The 20,443-nt window shown below is 57.9% G+C and overlaps 1 protein-coding gene across 1 annotated transcript in view; it reads right to left on the reverse strand.

The window, feature by feature from the left end:
- The window catches only part of LOC133360288 (epidermal growth factor receptor kinase substrate 8-like), a 91,011-nt gene that overhangs the window by 35,194 nt on the left and 35,374 nt on the right, over positions 1-20,443 (reverse strand). Inside the window, exons 3-15 of the mRNA XM_061578931.1 lie at positions 17,374-17,444; positions 15,013-15,077; positions 14,148-14,309; positions 12,991-13,140; positions 10,366-10,448; positions 7,044-7,171; positions 6,384-6,463; positions 6,017-6,137; positions 5,621-5,709; positions 4,820-4,898; positions 3,742-3,889; positions 2,932-3,130; positions 654-745 (exon numbers count right to left, since the gene is read on the reverse strand). Of these exons, the coding sequence (XP_061434915.1) occupies positions 654-745; positions 2,932-3,130; positions 3,742-3,889; positions 4,820-4,898; positions 5,621-5,709; positions 6,017-6,137; positions 6,384-6,463; positions 7,044-7,171; positions 10,366-10,448; positions 12,991-13,140; positions 14,148-14,309; positions 15,013-15,077; positions 17,374-17,407 (1,430 nt within the window). The 5' untranslated portion in view covers positions 17,408-17,444. The remainder of the gene's footprint in view (positions 1-653; positions 746-2,931; positions 3,131-3,741; positions 3,890-4,819; positions 4,899-5,620; positions 5,710-6,016; positions 6,138-6,383; positions 6,464-7,043; positions 7,172-10,365; positions 10,449-12,990; positions 13,141-14,147; positions 14,310-15,012; positions 15,078-17,373; positions 17,445-20,443) is intronic.

The raw sequence follows: 20,443 nt of genomic DNA on the forward strand, positions 1-20,443 counted from the left end.
CGTGGGGGGGGGTGAGAGAGACTGGGGGGGGGGGTGAGAGAGACGTGGGGGGGGTGGAGAGAGACGGGGGGGGGGGGTGAGAGGACGTGGGGGGGGGGTGAGAGACGTGGGGGGGGTGAGAGAGACGTGGGGGGGGGGTGGTGAGAGGGGGGGGGGGGGTGAGAGAGAGACGTGGGGAGGGGGGTGAGAGAGCTGGGGGGGGGTGAGAGAGACGTGGGGGGGGGGTGAGAGACGTGGGGGGGGGGGGGGTGAGAGAGACTGGGGGGGGGGGGGGGTGAGAGAGACGTGGGGGGGGGGTGAGAGAGACGTGGGGGGGGGGGGGGTGAGAGAGACGTGGGGGGGGGGGGTGAGAGAGACGTGGGGGGGTGGTGGAGAGACGGGGGGGGGGTGAGAGAGACGTGGGGGGGGTGGTGAGAGAGACGTGGGGGGGGGGTGGTGAGAGAGACGTGGGGGGGGGTGGTGAGAGAGACGTGGGGGGGGGGGGGGGGGTTGAGAGAGACGTGGGGGGGGGGTGTGGTGAGTGAGAGACGTGGGGGGGGGGGGTGGTGAGAGAGACGTGGGGGGTGGGTGTGGTGAGAGAGACGTGGGGGGGGGTGGTGAGAGAGACGTGGGGGGGGGTGGGTGTGAGAGGGGGGGGGGGGGTCGTGGGTCACCCGGTCGCCTGGGCGGCGCAGCAGGCCGTGATGGTAGGGGTCCGGCTGTCCGAAGGCGACGTAGCGGTGGGGAGGTGGGCCGCACCGTCGGGCTGCGGGGGCAGAGGTACAACGACACTCAGCCACTTACCACCACCCACTCAGCCACCCACCCCACCAAACCACCCCAACCCACTCAGCTACCCACCCAACCCACTCAGCACCCACCCACCAACCCACTCAGCCACCCAACCCACCAACCCCACCCACCAACCCCACCCACCAACCCACCCACCAACCCCCTCAGCCACCCCACCCACCAACCCACCCACCAACCCACTCAGCCACCCACCCACCAAACCACCCACCAACCCCACCAGCCACCCACCAACCCACCCACTCAGCCACCCACCCACCAACCACTCAGCCACCCACCCACCAACCCACTCAGCCACCCACCCACCAACCCACTCAGCCACCCACCCACCAACCCACTCAGCCACCCACCCACCAACCCACCCACCAACCCACTCAGCCACCCACCCACCAAACCACCCACCAACCCACTCAGCCACCCACCAACCCACCCACTCAGCCACCCACCCCTCAGCCACCCACCCACTCAGCCACCCACCCAACAACCCACCCACTCAGCCACCCACCAACCCACCCACCAACCCACTCAGCCACCCACCCACCAACCCACCCACTCAGCCACCCACCCACCCAACCCACCCACTCAGCCATCCACCCACCAACCCACTCAGCCACCCAGCCACCAACCCACCCACCAACCCACTCAGCCACCCACCCACCAACCCACCCACTCAGCCATCCACCCCACCAACCCACTCAGCCACCCAGCCACCAACCCACTCAGCCACCCACTCACTCAGCCACCCACCCACTCAATATGCTGCAGGTCACAACCACATCTCTCTCTGCTCCACTCCTTGGAATTCCCTCCTCCCCTCATCATCATCATCCTCAATCATCATCAATCATCCTCAATCATGCTCGTCTCCTCCATTCCGCCAAAGCTCTTTGACAGAATTCACGGCGATCGGTTTGGCAGACTCTGGAGCTCCCCGGTGGATGCGCCGCACTTCTCCGCGGCTGTGCACGGCGCTTGCGGGAAACATGACGGCTCCCGCCTTCCCGGGGCTCCGCGCTAAGCGAGCGGGCGCAGGCAATTACCTAAAGTGCTCCGAGTCTCAGGGGCGCCAACCCAACTAGAGGAGATGTGCCGTTTTATTTACCGCGGTGAAGCCGGTCCCCACCCCCCCCCCCCCCCACCCCCCAACGCTGGGATACCACCGGTTCAGATCCGGAGGCCAATCCGGCCACACGTGCAGATTACAAATGGAACCTTTTTATTCCAGGATCAAAAAATCTAGATTTGAAGTTTTCGTGACTGCAGGGATCCATACTCTTTGGTTCTTTCGGTAAAGTAACGTGGGTAGAGAAATATTAAGAAAGAAATGACACTAAAATAATAAGTGTTCACGCTTTCTGGAAACAAGAGGAGTTGTGTTCAGGTGTTCAAACACCAAATGGGAACGTTTAGCATCGAATCAAGTGACTGCATTAACCACCACACAGTCAGTACTTGTGGTGAACATGCACACACACACACACGGCTCTCGTAGTTATCATTATAATATATGGGCATTGGTGTTTAAACTGAGGCAGCCTGCTTTAAGGCCTAAAGGCGAACTTTACAAATGGAATCTATTTGGTGTTTGAACATCATCACACCTCAAGTGTTATTGCCAGAGACGGTAACCACCTATGAATGTGTTTGTTCACACGCGGGAGATGAGCTCGTCGTCATCGTAGTGGCTCATGACACGTGGGGGATTTAGAGCAGCGGCCAGAGAGGTTTGAGAATGAGCGTTGTTTACAAACGCGGAGAGGAACCCCGGAAAAGATCCACGCCACCACCACGGGGAGAGAGATGAACGCGCAAATTCTACTCGCTCACTGACACTCAGACTGATACTCGCTCGCACCAACACTCATTCAGACTGACACTTAGTCACTCGCACTAACACTCAGACTGACAATCAATCATTCACTCAGACTAACTCTACGATGAACACTCCCCACACTCTGTAGAACAGGGCCGAGTGAACACACTGGACCGACTCCACACACGCACACACCTCTACACACCTCTACACACCTCTACACACACACACCTCTAAACACACGCACACATGCACCCGCACAACAGGCACCCCCCCTCCACTCGCCCCGGTGTGGGGATGGAACCCCCCGAGCGAGCGACTCGACCGACCTCGCTGTGCATCCAGGGGGGCTCGTTGTAGTGGTGGGCGGGGGGCGCCCCCCCCCTGCCGTCGGCGAGCTCCGCCACGTGCTCGCGGGCGCGCTCCCGCTCGCGCTCGCGCACCGGCACGTCCAGCAGCGGCGGCTCCCAGCCGCTGCGGAAGCGCGGCACGTAGGGCGGCACGTGCTGGTCCCTGGGCCACTCCGCCCTGGTGGGGGGGGGGCACGTGGAGAGGGCAGCACGGGGCGACCGGTGAGACGTGCGGCACGCGGAGGGCACGCGGACAGAGAGCGATTTGCTCGTCTGTCCAGGGGTATAAATCACCCGTGGCTGCGCGTGTGCATGCGCGCGCGTTGCATGCGTCCGCGTACGTGCGTGTGCGAGCAGGTGCGTGTGCTTGTGTGAGCGAGTGTGTGCGTGGGAGAGTGATGAGAGCGTGCACGCCAGCGTGCTTGAGCGTGTGAGCGAGCGCGTGTGAGCGCGTGTGAGCGAGTGCGTGGGTGAGGGAGAGCGTGCGTGTGAGCGAGCGTGTGAGCGTGTGAGCGAGCGCGTGAGCGAGTGCGTGGGTGAGAAGGCGAGTGAGCGAGTGCATGGGTGAGAGGGAGAGCGTGTGCGTGTGAGAGCGTGTGAGCGAGCGCATGTGAGCGAGCGTGTGCGTGAGAAGGCGAGCGAGCATGTGCGTGAGAGGGAGAGCGTGTGCCTGGGAGAGAGAGTGCATGTGAGAGCGAGAGAGCGTGCGAGCGAGCGTGTGCCTGGGAGAGAGAGTGCGTGTGAGTGAGCGTGTGAGCGTGAGTGAGCGTGTGAGGGCGAGCGACCCACTTGGACTTGTTCCACGCGTCCCCGCACGACTTCCACAGCTCCCTCTCCTTGGCGGTGAGGCAGCCGTGCAGCATGTCGATGCAGTCGCGCGTCAGCAGCGGGCTCGTGATGAGGCGCGCCAGGTCGGGTCCCCCGTGCTCTGCACCACCTGGGAACGGGCACAGACAAAGATCCCCCGTGTAGCCTCAACAGACTGTCGGGGCAAGTGCTGTTAAGCGAGCGGCGCCTACGGAGGCCAGCAAGGTGCACGAGGGGGTGGGTGGCCAGCACCACGCCCGGCCACCTTTGTCTCCCCAGCGACGAGGTTTACGCACCGCACCGGGTACTCATTAGAGGCCGAGTCGACCTAGGGGAGGCCCAGGAGCGGTTCAGATAATCGTCATCGGCGTTGATGGCCGCAGGCACGGAACCGCTATGCCGCCACTCACCCACCACTCACACACAGACACTCGCACACAGACACTCATACACACACACTCACACACAGACACTCATACACTCACACACACAGAGACGCTCGCATACAGACACTTCACGCACACACACACAGACACACACACAGACACACGCACACAGACCACATCTCAGGTGACAACCATTTCTATTCAAGTAACAGTCATCCCCAGGCCTTCGTCAATCCACTGCTGGATGAAGGCCTCTCTAGACGTCGCGTTACTACGGCCACGGAGGTGGACGGGGGGGGGGGGGGGAGTTGATGTTTGACCATACTTCACCACGCCACCCACGCCACCCACGCCACCCACACCAACCACTCGCCACTCGCCTCTCCGTATTCGTAGAGCCAAGGCCACTGAACCACCACTCACATCGCACGCACACTCACTCACCTCGCGCGCACACTCACCTCGCACGCACACTCACCTCGCACACTCACACGTACGCACACTCACCTCACACACGCTCACTCACCTCGCGCTCACTCACCTCGCACGCACTCACCTCACCTCGCACGCACACTCACACTGCACTCACCTCACTACACCGCACTCACCTCGCACTCAACCCACACACTCAGACTCGCACCCCCCCCTCCGCCGCCCCCAAGGGAGCCGTCCACCCACCATCTCCAGGGGCGTGAACAGGAAGTGGACGAGCTCAATGGAGTCGGGGTTCTGGATGTGGCCTTTGAGCCGCGCCTGCACAACGCAAAACGAGGCACATCCAGTCAGCGCACTCAGCTACGCGTGGGTAGCTGAGTGGGTGAAAGTGGGTAGCTGAGTGGGTGAGTGTGGGTAGCTGGGTGGGTGAGTGTGGGTAGCTGGGTGGGTAGCTGAGTGGGTGAGTGTGGGTAGCTGGTGGGTGAGTGTGGGTAGCCGGGTGGGTAGCTGAGTGGGTGAGTGTGGGTAGCTGAGTGGGTGAAGTGTGGTAGCTGGGTGGGTGAGTGTGGGTAGCTGAGTGGGTGATGTGGGTAGCCGAGTGGGGTGAGTGTGGGTAGCCGGGTGGGTGAGTGTGGGTAGCCGGGTGGGTGAGTGTGGGTAGCCGGGTGGGTGAGTGTGGGTAGCTGAGTGGGTGAGTGTGGGTAGCCGGGTGGGTGAGTGTGGGTAGCTGGGTGGGTAGCTGAGTGGGTGAGTGTGGGTAGCTGGGTGGGTGAGTGTGGGTAGCTGGGTGGTAGCTGAGTGGGTGAGTGTGGGTAGCCGGGGTGGGTGAGTGTGGGTAGCTGGGTGGGTAGCTGAGTGGGTGAGTGTGGGTCGCCGGGTGGGTGAGTGTGGGTAGCTGGGTGGGTAGCTGAGTGGGGGGAGTGTGGGTAGCTGAGGTGGGTGAGTGTGGGTAGCTGAGTGGGTGAGTGTGGTAGCTGAGTGGGTCGCCGGGGGTGAGTGTGGGTAGCTGAGTGGGTAGCTGAATGGGGGAGTGCACGCACCAGGAGATTGAAGCAGTATTTGAACTTCTGCAGGATTTCCCGGAACTCTCCTGGAGGTGGTGGCTTGGAGCGCAGCGTGAGCACCCCCTCTGGCGAAGGGCACAGCACAGAGCTCTGTCACACGCCGCGTCACACAGCATGGAGCTCCGTCGCACGGCACGGAGCTCCGTCACAAGCCGCGTCACACAGCATGGCGCTCCGTCGCACGGCACGGAGCTCCGTCACAAGCCACGTCACACAGCATGGAGCTCCGTCACACGGCACGGAGCTCCGTCACACACCACGTCACACAACACAGAGCTCCGTCACATGGGTAGCAGAGTGGCACGGAGCTCCGTCACACGGCACGGAGCTCCGTCACACGGCGCGTCGCCCGGCACCGCGACCGTTGCTCACCGCCCTTCCGCTTCCCCTTCTTCTCCTTCTTGCGCTTGCTCAGCTCCCCGTAGGCCTCCGCAGACTTCTGCAGGCGCGCCACGAACAGCTCAATGTCGTCCAGCAGGTGGTTCAGGATTTGCTGCGAACGTTCGGTGGAGACGGGGGAGGGGGGGTTGACCACGTGGGGAGGGTGAGTGGAGTGCGTGGTGTGGTGAGTGTGTGTGGTGTGTGTGTGGTGCGTGTGGTGTGTGGTGTGGTGTGTGTGTGTGGTGTTTGTGTGTGTGTGGTGGTGTATGTGGGTGTGTGGTGGTGTATGTGTGTGTGTGGTGTGGTGTGGTGTGTGCGGTGTGGTGTGGTGTGCGGTGTGCGTGTACTGGGGCCTCACCACGTCTCTGTCCACCCTCTTGGCCATCATCTCCGGAGTCTCATCAGAATCCTGCGAGTAGACGCTGAAGCGGTCCGAATCTGAGCAGCGACACGGTAACGCGCACAGAGACACGCGCACAGATACACACGCACACACAGAGACACGCACGCAGAGACACGCGCACAGAGACACGCACACAGAGACACGCACACACAGATACACACGCACCCACAGAGACACGCGCACACAGATACACACGCACACAGAGACACACACACAGATACACACACACAGATACACACGCACACACAGAGACACGCACACAGAGACACGCACACACAGAGACACGCGCACACAGAGACACACGCACACAGATACACACGCACGCACAGAGACACGCACGCACAGAGACACGCACGCACAGAGACACGCACGCACAGACACACGCACGCACAGATACACGCACACACACAGAGACACGCATGCACAGAGACACGCATGCACAGAGACACGCACACAGAGACACACGCGCACAGAGACACAGATTACACACCCCCACTAATTACCCGCGCCTGATGATTCTGAACGTCTCCACGTGTTGGCAAGAGTGCCGTGCGAGTCTCGTGTGAATGACACGCGTGTGACACGCATGTAACACGCGCGAGGCCTCCGCCGTACCTCTGTCCAGTGTGCTCGAGTCGTTGGGCGTGCGGCTGCGGTTGGAAGCTGGTGAGTGGCTCTCCGAGTAGATGCTCGCCGCTCCCGGCGCCGGCGACGGACTCATCCTCATGCGCTCCTGGTTGAACCTGCACCACCACCGCCACCACACACCACACACACCACACCACACACACCACACCACACACACCACAACACAACACACACACCACACACACACACCACATACCGACCACCCCAAGAAGCCCGTCAGTAGCGAGTGGCGGCGCCTACGAAGGCCGGCACACGGCGGCACACGAGGGAAGGAGCTGGGTGGGTGCTGGCCAGCGCCATGCCCGGCCGCATTTGCAAATTAAAATGATCGAGTGAGACTCGGATAAGTAGCTCTTGCTGATGCTGCAGCCTGGTGTACAGGAGGTCGTGGGTTCGATCCCAACCCTGACGACGCCTGCTGCTGTCTATTTGGAGCTTGCGTGTCTCGCTCTCTCTCATCATCATCACCGCGGTGCCTAGGATATGTTAACTACCTCGCCTGGTATACAGAACGTCGTGGGTTCGTTACCGACCCTGACGCCTGCTGTATTTTTTCGCGGTGTCTCGCTCTCTCCCAGTGGTCACGTGGATTTTTCTCCGGGTCCTCCGCTTTTCCCCCGCCCCCCCCTCCACATTTAAGAATGGACGTCACCACGCCTGTAGGAGTCATTTGGCCGCTGCCATAAATATCCAGACGACGACGACGAGCCGCACCTTCCGTCGCGCTATCGTTTGCGACAGACAGGTCGCTTCCGCAAACAGGAGCGACATTACGTAGCTCAGTGGGGGCCCTCACCAGGGTGCTATTCAGGTGAAAGAGTCGAGCGAAATGAAAAAGATTCCTTCTAGAGCAGGGGTCGGCAACCAAAATAACAAGAAGAGCCATTTCTTTCCAATTCGGTACAAAATTCAGTATTTCAAGAGCCGCAATGCATCTATGTACATACGTACATATCGTCAAGAAGCAGCCCATAAAGAGCCGCATGCGACTCCGGAGCCGTAGGTTGCCGACCCCTGTTCTAGAGTGTCCTGGCTCGGGGAGCCACCAGGGGGCGGTGGATCTCCGCGAGCGACGCTGACGCTCGGCCAGAGTCGGAGGGGCGGAGGGGGAGAGAGAAAGGCCCCGAACGCCGTGGCGGCATTGGGATTGCCGCGACATCACCGGCGGACACGCCACGGGGCCGGGCGCGCCGCAAGGTTGTGGTAAAGCCGCAGTGGCACGCGTGACACCCTGCACACCACGCGTCCCACCCATCACTACCTCCTCCTCCGCCCTGCACACCACGTGTCCCACCCATCACTACCTCCTCCGCTCTGCTCACCACGTGTCCCACCCATCACTACCTCCGCCCTGCTCACCACGTGACCCACCCATCACTACCTCCTCCGCCCTGCACACCACGTGACCCACCCATCACTACCTCCTCCGCCCTGCACACCACGTGTCCCACCCATCACTACCTCCGCCCTGCTCACCACGTGACCCACCCATCACTACCTCCTCCGCCCTGCACACCACGTGTCCCACCCATCACTACCTCCGCCCTGCTCACCACGTGACCCACCCATTACTACCTCCGCCCTGCTCACCACGTGACCCACCCATCACTACCTCCTCCGCCCTGCACACCACGTGTCCCACCCATCACTACCTCCGCCCTGCACACCACGTGTCCCACCCATCACTACCTCCTCCGCCCTGGTCACCACGTGACCCACCCATCACTACCTCCTCCACCCTGCACACCACGTGTCCCACCCATCACTACCTCCGCCCTGCTCACCACGTGACCCACCCATCACAACCTCCTCCACCCTGCACACCACGTGACCCACCCATCACTACCTCCGCCCTGCTCACCACGTGTCCCACCCATCACTACCTCCGCCCTGCTCACCACGTGACCCACCCATCACTACCTCCTCCACCCTGCACACCACGTGTCCCACCCATCACAACCTCCTCCACCCTGCACACCACGTGTCCCACCCATCACTACCTCCGCCCTGCTCACCACGTGTCCCACCCATCACTACCTCCGCCCTGCTCACCACGTGACCCACCCATCACTACCCTCCTCCACCCTGCACACCACGTGTCCCACCCATCACTACCTCCTCCGCCCTGCACACCACGTGTCCCACCCATCACTACCTCCTCCGCCCTGCACACCACGTGTCCCACCCATCACTACCTCCTCCGCCCTGCACACCACGTGTCCCACCCATCACAACCTCCTCCACCCTGCACACCACGTGACCCACCCATCACTACCTCCGCCCTGCACACCACGTGACCCACCCATCACTACCTCCTCCGCCCTGCACATCACGTGACCCACCCATCACTACCTCCTCCGCCATGCACACCACGTGTCCCACCCATCACTACCTCCTCCACCCTGCACACCACGTGTCCCACCCATCACTACCTCCTATTTCCAACCTACAAGTTGTTTACCCTATATACTGCCATGAAATCCTTAGCAGGCTCCGTGCACACCTGTACACGTGTGTACGTGTGTGTGTTGAACTTTTTTCGCACCGTATGTAGCCAAACGTACTAATCGGAGGAGTTCTAAGGCCACAAGAGCGTTTGGAGGGGTCTTGTGTTACAGCCTCACACTTCCTAACCCACCACAGCGGCCCAGACACTCTCTCCACCTATGTCCCCAGTCAGCACAGCTGCCCCTACAGCTGCCCCTACAGCTAACCCCTACAGCTGCCCCTACAGCTGCCCCTACAGCTGCCCCTACAGCTGCCCCTACAGCTGCCCCTACAGCTGCCCCTACAGCTGCCCCTACAGCTGCCCCACAGCTGCCCCACAGCTGCCCCTACAGCTGCCCCACAGCTGCCCCTACAGCTGCCCCTACAGCTGCCCCTACAGCTGCCCCTACAGCTGCCCCACAGCTGCCCCTACAGCTGCCCCACAGCTGCCCCTACAGCTGCCCCACAGCTGTCCCTACAGCTGTCCCTACAGCTGTCCCTACAGCTGCCCCTACAGCTGCCCCTACAGCTGCCCCTACAGTTGCCCCACAGCTGCCCCTACAGCTGCCCCTACAGCTGCCCCACAGCTGCCCCACAGCTGCCCCTACAGCTGCCCTACAGCTGCCCCACAGCTGCCCCACAGCTGCCCCTACAGCTGCCCCACAGCTGCCCCTACAGCTGCCCCTACAGCTGCCCCTACAGCTGCCCCTACAGCTGCCCCTACAGCTGCCCCTACAGCTGCCCCACAGCTGCCCCTACAGCTGCCCCTACAGCTGCCCCTACAGCTGCCCCTACCACCAACCTCAGAGTCTCGGGCCGCCGGTTCTTGCGACCGTCCTTGCTGTCGGCGATGGCGCTGTCGATGTCGTTCTTGATCAGTTCAGCCTGCGAGCAAACATCACCACCACGGTGGCCAGGAGGTGTTCACTACCTCGCCTGGTACGCACGAGGTCGTCGTGGGCTCGATCCCGACCCTTGTATATATGGAGTCTGCGTGTTTTCCCCGTGGTCGTGTGTATTTTTCTCCGGTCCTCCGGTTTCTCCCCTCCAGATTTAGAATCGATGTCACGCGTTCACAAGTATCTGGCTTCCTATTCTTGGTTCTTTCGGTAAAGTCACGTAGAAGGGAAATAATAAAAAACAAGAATATAAATCCCTGCAGTCACGAAAGCTTTACATCGAAATGTATTTGGCTGCCGTTATAGATGTCCACACGATGATGATGACGACAAGCCACTTTCGTTGAGGCTGTCCTTTGTGATGGCCAGGTCGCTTCGAACAAAAACAAAGTGACCTATCAGCTCAGTGCAGGGCCTCACCTGGCTAAATCACAAAAACATATTTTTAGTTTATAGTTATAGGATCACAGAGCTTGGCGAATCGTTGGCAGCGCCGCTTGACGCTGCTGCCCTTCCCCTACCCCACGCTCGTCGTCAAGCAAATTGGCACGAATTACGACGCTGTATACGAATATATATATATATATATACACACGGAAACAAAACAAGTCGGATCGTTGCAAATTCACAGCCGGGAGACCGGACGTCGAGGGAGCAACGCTCGCTTGGGTCGACGCGCTGCCGCCCGCCAGCCACTCCCCGCCAGAGGTCGCAACCGGGTACCCGATACCCGTACCCTACCCGATACCCGGCTACCCGTACCCGGCCGGGTACGGGTACGGGTAGCCATTTGCGACCCTGGTGCGGCCGGGTACGGGTAAGGAATCAAAACCCGTTTGCGACCTCTGCTCCCCGCTGGCGGCGGTCGTGGCAACAGGCCGGTCAAGGGAGGCATGGGGACGGACTTTCAGGGTCACGGAGAAGCGCAGCTGAGCTGGCAGGTGAGCTGGCAGGTGAGCTGGCAGATGAGCTGGCAGGTGAGCTGGCAGGTGAGCTGGCAGGTGATTGGTGCAACAGAGACAGCTTCACGCTCTCTCTCACTCTCTCTACGGGCTTGGATGGGGACCGGGTACTTATCTTATCTCGCACGGATGTATTATTACAGCAGCGCCGTACAACCCAAGGTCGCCTTGCGGCAGTAAATAATGTTTTACGCGAGGCGAAGAGTGGGCCGTGGTTGTTATTCGAAGTGGTGGTGTCGTCATGGTGACGGTGAGGAGGACAGGTGGGAGTGGTGAAGGAGGGGTATGGGTTGGGGTAGTGGTAGGGGTTGAGGTAGTGATAGGGGTAGTGATGGGGGTTGGGTTATGAGTGGTGATAGGGGTTGGATATGGGCAGTGATAGGGGTTGGGGTAGGGGTAGTGACAGGGGTTGGGGTAGGGGTAGTGATAGGGGTTGGGGTAGTGATAGGGGTTGGGGTAGTGATAGGGGTTGGGGTAGGGGTAGTGATAGGAGTAGGGGTAGTGATAGGGGTTGGGGTAGTGATAGGGGTTGGGGTAGTGATAGGGGCAGGGGTAGTGATAGGGGTTGGGGTAGTGATAGGGGTTGGGGTAGTGATAGGGGTTGGGGTAGTGATAGGGGTTGGGGTAGTGATAGGGGTTGGGGGTAGTGATAGGGGTTGGGGTAGTGATAGGGGTTGGGGTAGTGATAGGGGTTGAAGTACTGATAGGGGTTGAGGTAGTGATAGGGGAGGGGGGACAGGGGGCTCGTCAATCCACTGATGATTTTCCCACAAAGTAGTACGCATTTTACTCGTCCTCTCCGGGATGATGATGATAACGATGACGATGTTTCTGGGACTTCGGGCCCGAGCTCATCACCCCAATTATTTTTGTGTGTGTAAACATCGCCTCGAGGGAGACAAAGGCGGCCGGGCGTGGTTGCTGTCCACCAAACCCCTCCTGTGCCGTGCCGGCCTTCATTAGGTGCTGCTACCTCGCTAACAGCACTTGGCCCAAGTCTGTTGGAGGCTATCGGAGGGGTGATCGTTTTCCTTGCAGTGCGATACAAATTGAGCGGTCGCATATGCGGGGACGACACTCTAATGCGGCGACGGAAGCTCATTTCATGCTAATCTCTCTCCCTAACCTCCCCCATTAACACAACTGACGTGCTTGCGTGCGGGGATGGAATTCCTTCCCAGCTCAGACCCCGCTTGCTTGCCCATCGCCACGTAAATAACCTCTTGTTGTAACAGCTCTCTCGCTGGCTCAGCAGCTCCACTGCTGGATAAAAATAAAATTCCATCCGAGGACGACCGCCTGTGTTGCGATCGAAACGTCGTGATATATTATTTTGTAATTTTATTTTTCTACCTACGTGACTTTACCGAAAGAACCAAAGAGTATGGTCGCGTAGCGGTTCGCGTGCTGCGCTAACCAAATATCCCCCCCCGCCTCGTATCGTCTCAACGGACCATTGGTCTTTGTTTTGTCTGTCTGGACGTTGAACTTCCTTCGCACCGTACGTGAGTGGCCAACAGTGCGGAGAGATTGCGGCCCGGTGCGGACGCGACGGCGATCACTCACCCCAACCTCGACGCAGTGGAAGAGGTGCAGGTCTGGCCTGGCCTGGCCCACGTCGGTGCACGTGAGCGCCAGGATGGAGCTGTAGTTGGGCTCCGTGAGCACCGCTTGACACGACATGATGGAGACGAGCGTGAAGTTCTCCAGCTCCTCCTGGGAACGCACGGACACACACGGAGTCACGCGGCGTTCGCCAGCGGGAGATCATACAAACTCCACTCACTCGCTCTGTAGAACAGGGAGATCATACAAACGCCACTCGCTCTGTAGAACAGGGGGAGATCACACAAACTCCACTCACTCGCTCTGTAGAACAGGGGGAGATCACACAAACTCCACTCACTCGCTCTGTAGAACATGGGGAGATCATACAAACTCCACTCACTCACTTTGTAGAACAGGGGGAGGTCATACAAATTCCACTCACTCTGTAGAACAGGGGGTGATCATACAAACTCCACTCACTCTGTAGAACAGGGGGAGATCACACAAACTCCACTCACTCTGTAGAACAGGGGGAGATCATACAAACTCCACTCACTCGCTCTGTAGAACAGGGGGAGATCATACAAACTCCACTCACTCGCTCTGTAGAACAGGGGGAGGTCATACAAACTCCACTCACTCACTAGCTCTGTAGAACAGGGGGAGATCATACAAACTCCACTCACTCTGTAGAACAGGGGGAGGTCATACAAACTCCGCTCACTCTGTAGAACAGGGGGAGATCACACAAACTCCACTCACTCTGTAGAACAGGGGGAGATCATACAAACTCCACTCACTCTGTAGAACAGGGGGAGATCACACAAACTTCACTCACTCTGTAGAACAGGGGGAGATCATACAAACTCCACTCACTCTGTAGAACAGGGGGAGATCATACAAACTCCACTCACTCACTCTGTAGAACAGGGGGAGATCACACAAACTCCACTCACTCTGTAGAACAGGGGGAGATCATACAAACTCCACTCACTCTGTAGAACAGGGGGAGATCATACAAACTCCACTCACTCTGTAGAACAGGGGGAGATCATACAAACTCCACTCACTCTGTAGAACAGGGGGAGATCACACAAACTCCACTCACTCACTCTGAGTGACGGGGGGGGGGACCTAGTGGAGGGGGTGGGGGGGGTGTTGGGGGGTACCCCCACCTTGCTCTCAATGTCCACGAGCGACACGGAGCGCTCGTCCACCTGGAGCAGCATGTCCTGCGTCCAGATCTTGCCTGTCGAGTCCAGCAGGCGCAGGCGGCGGATGCCGTCCTCCAGGTTCACAAGGCCCTCCTTGCGGTCCATCTCAAAGGTCGAGAGGTGCTGGGGGGGGGGGCGGGACGAGGTTACGGTGACAAAGCACAGACAAAAGATCCCTCCATCCCCGTATAGCCTTCTACAAGCTGTCGGGGCAAGTGCACGCATTCCTCCTGGTTGCCGTCTTTGACGGGTGCCGTCTGAGCGTCGCCCGCTTGACGTTTTTTGGGGCCTTGTCCGCGGGGTGGACCGTGCGCTCTCGGTAGCTGCGATCTACAAATACAATTACGAACTAAAATATCAGCCAGCAATCTAGTTTCATTTCACCAGGTGCGAGGCCCCGCTACCGAGCTTCGTAGCTCTCTTTCGGAGGCGAGCTGATGGCCTGCTCCACGTAGTGGTTAATCGTCAGCGTGGATATCTGTCGCAGCAGCCAAATACGCAAACTCCAAATATACAGCAGCAGGCGTCGTCGGGCTCGGGATAGAAACCACGACCCACTGTATACCAGGCGAGGTAGTTAACATCTCACCACCTATGGCGGCTAGCACAGCACAGGAAGGGGGAGGGTGGCCAGCACCACACCGGGACACCGAATCACACACACACACGTGTCCACACAGCAGCACATGCACACACGCACACACACGCACCCACGCACACGCACACACACGCACCCACGCACACACCCACGCACACACCCACGCACACACCCACGCACACACCCACGCACACACCCACGCACACACCCACGCAACGCAGCGCTCACCTCCACGTGGTACTGTGCCGTTTCGGCCTTGATGTTGCTGGAGCGAGCATAGTTCTTGCGTTGCTCTGTTGGGACAACACAGCACCACGCACGGCCTCACGTCACGGGGCAGGGCACGGCCGCGGATAGCGGGGGGAGTGGGGGGGGGAGTCACACGGAGAGCCACACGGAGAGCCACACCGAGTGGGGGAGGGGGAGGCAATCGCTATTTTACGGAGACACTGGCCAAGTCAGGGCTCACGTGCGGGCTCTCCAAGGCTCGCTCCGTGTCGCCGATGTATCGAGGACCGCCACCGTCTCTCTCGTGTTCACCGCACGGCGCGGCTCTCGAATCACGCGAGTTGTTTGTGTTTTGTGACAGAGTTCGAATAAAAAAAAACAATGTCCCTTCTTGTTGTTTTTAGTTTGCCGACCCCACCGAGCCAGCTCAGGTGGCGGTGTGCGACTCTCGCAGAGTGGGAACGGTGGAGCCCTCGCCGCGGCGCGCTCCCTCCACCTCGGGGAACACTTTTCACACAAAAGACAAAGATCCCCCCTACCGTGAAGCCTCTGACAGACTGTCGGGGCAAGTGCTATTAGTAGCGAGCAGCGGCACCTATGGAGGCCGCCACCGTGCCGCAGGAGAGGGGGCGCGAGTGGTTAGCGCTATGCCCGCCCGACCGCCTTTGTCTTCCGGTGGCGACGTTCACACACCACACCGATTACTCATTTGAGGCCGAGTCGACCTAGGCGAGGGCCCGGGACCGGTTCGCTACTTTTCGCACAAGGCAGTCCCTTCCCCCCTCTGGCAGCTACTCGGCGTTCAGTCAGGGGTCCTCCTCGTCGCGACAATGATGACCCACCGTGTGAATGGACGGACGACGGACAAAGGGATGGATGAACGGACAGACCGACGAACCGACGAACCGACGGACAGAGAGACAGAGAGACAGACGGAGCGACGGAGCGACAAACGCCGATGGGGACCGGTGTCAAACGCCCCACCTCCCCCCACCCCGTGCCACCGTCTAGCGCCGACGTGGGTAAACTTTGCGGTGCGCGGCAGAAAATCGATTGCGGTCCCGACCGCGAGACGTCTCGGCGCTCACTGCCGCGCCCGGAAACTTTACGACGCCGCCGCTGGAAAGAGAGAGACAAAGGCCTCTCTCTCTCTCCCGCTCTCTCTGTGCAAGCGAGCTCCACGCGGCGCACAGAGCACGCCGGCGACACCAACCCCGGGAGCAGCTCCCTCGCGGGTTTGAGTGCCGCAGCTTCGAGCGGCTGCGGCGATTGTTTTGGTCGTATCTGTAACTTGGGATTCACTCCGGACGGCTTTTTCAAAAGGAATTTTGCCAATTATGGTCACAGCAGATGCATCTCCTTCCAACTGTTGATTGTGTATTGCATTTATTTGTTTCCTGTAACGCAGTTGTCTCTGCTCAGATCTCCATCTTGCTGTCTCTCTGCTCTGATCTATGTCTGGCTGTCTCTTTGCTGTTTTGCTGGGATTGCGGTTTGCTTAACTTTTATGAGGGAGAATGTTTCCACCATGCCGCCCTCTGGAGCACCCACACGGCTGCCGCCCTGCATCAAGCTCACAAGGCCCCACAGTTAGCCACGGCGCCCATCGTCCGACCCACAGCGACGAGCCACTTCAGATGTGTACGTACACACACACACACGTGTGCGTGTGTGTGTACGTACACACACATGCGTGTGCACGTGTCTATGGAGGAGGCTCGTGAAGGACGCTGCTGCTACTGGGCAGTTGGAGACAGTCGCCCACCAGCAACAACAGCGGGCAGAGGAGCGACGCTCACAACAACGAGCGGAGCGTCGGGTGGCTAAAACGCAGAAAATTAGCACAATAGGGGGCACAGCTGGCGCATCTGCCAGTCATCCGAGTTGGTCAACCCATGGCTCCTGGGTCTGTCCCGTGACCACCTCCGGTCAGCGAGCCTTCGACACTTCACGTGGCCTCAAAGCACACACCTGGCCTGGCACAAGTGCCGTGGTGACGTCACCCAGTTGCGAATGGTGGCAGCCGTCGTAGTTGTTGCTGTTTGCGTGCGTAATCGTGCGCGCACGCACAACCTTACCTGTCAGCGACGTCCCACCACGACCACCCCACAGACACATGCCCATCGCACGCACCGGACCAATCCTCCCTCTCCCCCTGCTTCAAAACCCCCAAATCGACAAGAACCGGCGGCGGCGGCGGCGGCGGCGCTCCAAGCGGCGCGTCCTGACGGTGCGGCGGCTACCACGCCTCCCGCGACGAGATAATAGCGACCGCTGCAGCCGCGACGGCGTTGCTATAAACACGGGCGGCGCTTTATTTATTTATTTATCATTGTCCGTCGGCGCGTGCCGCACACGTACCGTACAGCTGCTTGGCGGTGGTGCGGCGCTCCATGGCGCGCGGCGCAGAGAGGACGTCCCCGGGACTTTGTCTGCGGGCCACGCACACGCACAGACGTTCAGACGCACGCACGGGCGCGAAGACACGCGCAGACACGGAGATGCAGTGTCTGCGTGCGTCTGCATCGACGGTGCTGAAGATCCCCGGCTGGGACCTCCAGCCTCCATCGTCCACTGGACCAACCATGGCAACAGCTGACGATGCGGAGAGCTGACGAGGACGATGACGATGATGACGATTATGATGCAGATAGCTGATGATGGCGATTATGTTGATAGCTGACGACAATAACGATGATGCAGATTGCTGACGATGATGATGCAGATAGCTGCTGATGATGATGACGATGATGACGATTATGATGCAGATAGCTGATGATGGCGATGAGCATGATTATAAATGGAGGGAAAAGCCGTAGAATGCGGAGAATAATCCAGGCAAACCAAGGGGAAAGAGAGACACGCAAACTCCAAATATACAGCAGGCATCAGGGTTGAGATTGAAGCCACGACCTCCTGCATACCAAGTGAGGAAATTAACGTCTCGCCACCGCGCCCCCCATGGACTCACAAACACGGAGGGGTCATCATCTATAGACTCGCACAGACCCATATACTGGCATAGAGACCCATAGACTCAGAGATCTATGGATTCACATTGAGACCCACAGTCCCTAAGACCCACACAGAGATCTGTACAAAGGCAGCATCATCATCATCACCTCAGCAGTGATGATTCACCACTCCCGCTATTCAAGATGCAATCACGTGGCTTTATGAACCACCTCGATCTACAACTACAGCTGCTGCTTTGCATTAACGACATCAGCCACGCGGAGGATACAGATCCATAGACTCACACAGAGATCCATAGACTCACATGGAGGCCCTAAGACTCGCACAGAGATCCATAGACTCACACGGAGACCCTAAGACTCACACAGAGATCCATAGACTCACACGGAGACCCTAAGACTCGCACAGAGACCCATAGACTCGCACAGAGATCCACAGACTCGCACAGAGATTCACAGACTCGCACAGAGAACCATAGACTCGCACAGAGAACCATAGACTCGCACAGAGATCCATAGACTCACACAGAGACCCATAGACTCGCAGAGAACTATAGACTCACACAGAGAACCATAGACTCGCACAAAGATACAGACTCACATGGAGACCCTAAGACTCACACAGAGATAGAGACTCACATGGAGACCCTAAGGCTCGCACAGAGCTATCGAGCCACAACAGATACCCTAAGACCAGTGGCGGCTGGTGATATTTATTTTTGGGGGGGCGCATTTTTTTATTTTATTGAGGGGGGCAAATAAATATAAAGCAGTACCAAAAACCATTTTGACTACTTGAATATAAATTTTGATGATCTTTATTTACATTTCAGACCAAAAGAAGTACCAAAAAGCATGTTTCCTACTTGAACATAAATGTTTCTCTTTTATATATATTTCAGACCAAAGTACCAAAAAGCATGTTTCCTACTTGAACATAAATGTTTCTCTTTTATATACATTTCAGACCAAAGTACCAAAAAGCATGTTTCCTACTTGAACATAAATGTTTCTCTTTTATATACATTTCAGACCAAAGTACCAAAAAGCATGTTTCCTACTTGAACATAAATGTTTCTCTTTTATATACATTTCAGACTAAAGTACCAAAAAGCATGTTTCCTACTTGAACATAAAAACGTTAGTTTCATGCTATTATCAATATGGCTGCGGCTACTTTCATGACGTTTGCATTTGTCAGAGAGATGTTTGAGGTCTCTTACCCCCGTCGTTGTCCACAAAACTTCAGTGCCGACACTTTGAAATAAAAGACAGGGAAAACAAAAAAGAGAATTGCTAACATCACATCCAGCCACCCACCTCCGTTTCTCATAACAAGCGCGGGTGAAGCTTCGTGTGTAGCTTCGTCCTCTGTCACTGGCCTGCTGCTGGATTTGTAAATCGGGTTGGTCCGGTCCGAGATCCTTTATCTTTTTTATTTCTTCCAGCGAAAGCCTTGTGAAAGGATTTTTTTGTAAATAAATTACAGAATTTGGATGAACTGCTGCCATTGTTTACACAAAAAATTTGATTAGCCTAGCAAGTGTCAAAGTGGTGTCGCCTGCGCACTCGCAGTTGTGGCCCAGAGCGTAAATTTGAATGACAGGTGACGAGAACCAATCAGATTGGATAAAATAACATGTATCCAATTCTGATTGGCCAGGGACGCAACGACTTGCGCCCCGAGGAGAATCTTCAAGAAACCAATTAGAGACCAGCTTCAGGTCACATGCTGTCCGAAAATTTTAAGTCTCACATAGACATCCATTTGTCCGGCGCCCCGCATGAAACACATTGAAAAACATAGAACATAGTTGACCGATTAAAGACAGTTTTTATTAAATGCTGATGCTTTTCTTACTACCAGCCGGCACATCGTATGAAAAAAATATTTTATTTATGTATTTTTATATTAATTTTGTATATCTATATTTCTTGAATATTGATGGGGGCGGCGCCCCTGCGCCCTCTATTGACGAGCCGCCACTGCCTAAGACTCTAAGAAGGAGGCACCATCACAGCGGTGAAGCGGCACTCCCTACCCCTCATCGTGTTTTATATTTATAGAGGACACCTTCGTAGCCCACGGCGCTTTGCATCGTGTTGAGAGCGGGGACGACAAGGAGAGGCGATTCAAGATGGCAGGGGCAGAGCAAGGGTCGAGGAGTGAGTGGCTGTAACAGAGGGCACCTTACACGGGGGAGTCACACGGGAGAGTTACACGGGGGAGTGAAACGGAGCGGTGAGGACTTTTGAATTCGTTGGAGCGGAGTGATGGACAGAGGCAGGGAGACAGAGCAGAGGGGAGTTGCAGGAGCCACCATCCAGCTCTTCAACCACCTCATCATCATCCACCACCTCCTCAACATCATCCCCATCAACCACCACCTCATCATCATCATCAACCACATCATCAACATCAACCTCATCATCATCATCCCCATCAACCACATCAT

The sequence above is a fragment of the Lethenteron reissneri genome, chromosome 68 (assembly GCF_015708825.2).
Source record: "Lethenteron reissneri isolate LAM-NWPU_2019-01 chromosome 68, ASM1570882v1, whole genome shotgun sequence".
NCBI lineage: Eukaryota > Metazoa > Chordata > Hyperoartia > Petromyzontiformes > Petromyzontidae > Lethenteron > Lethenteron reissneri.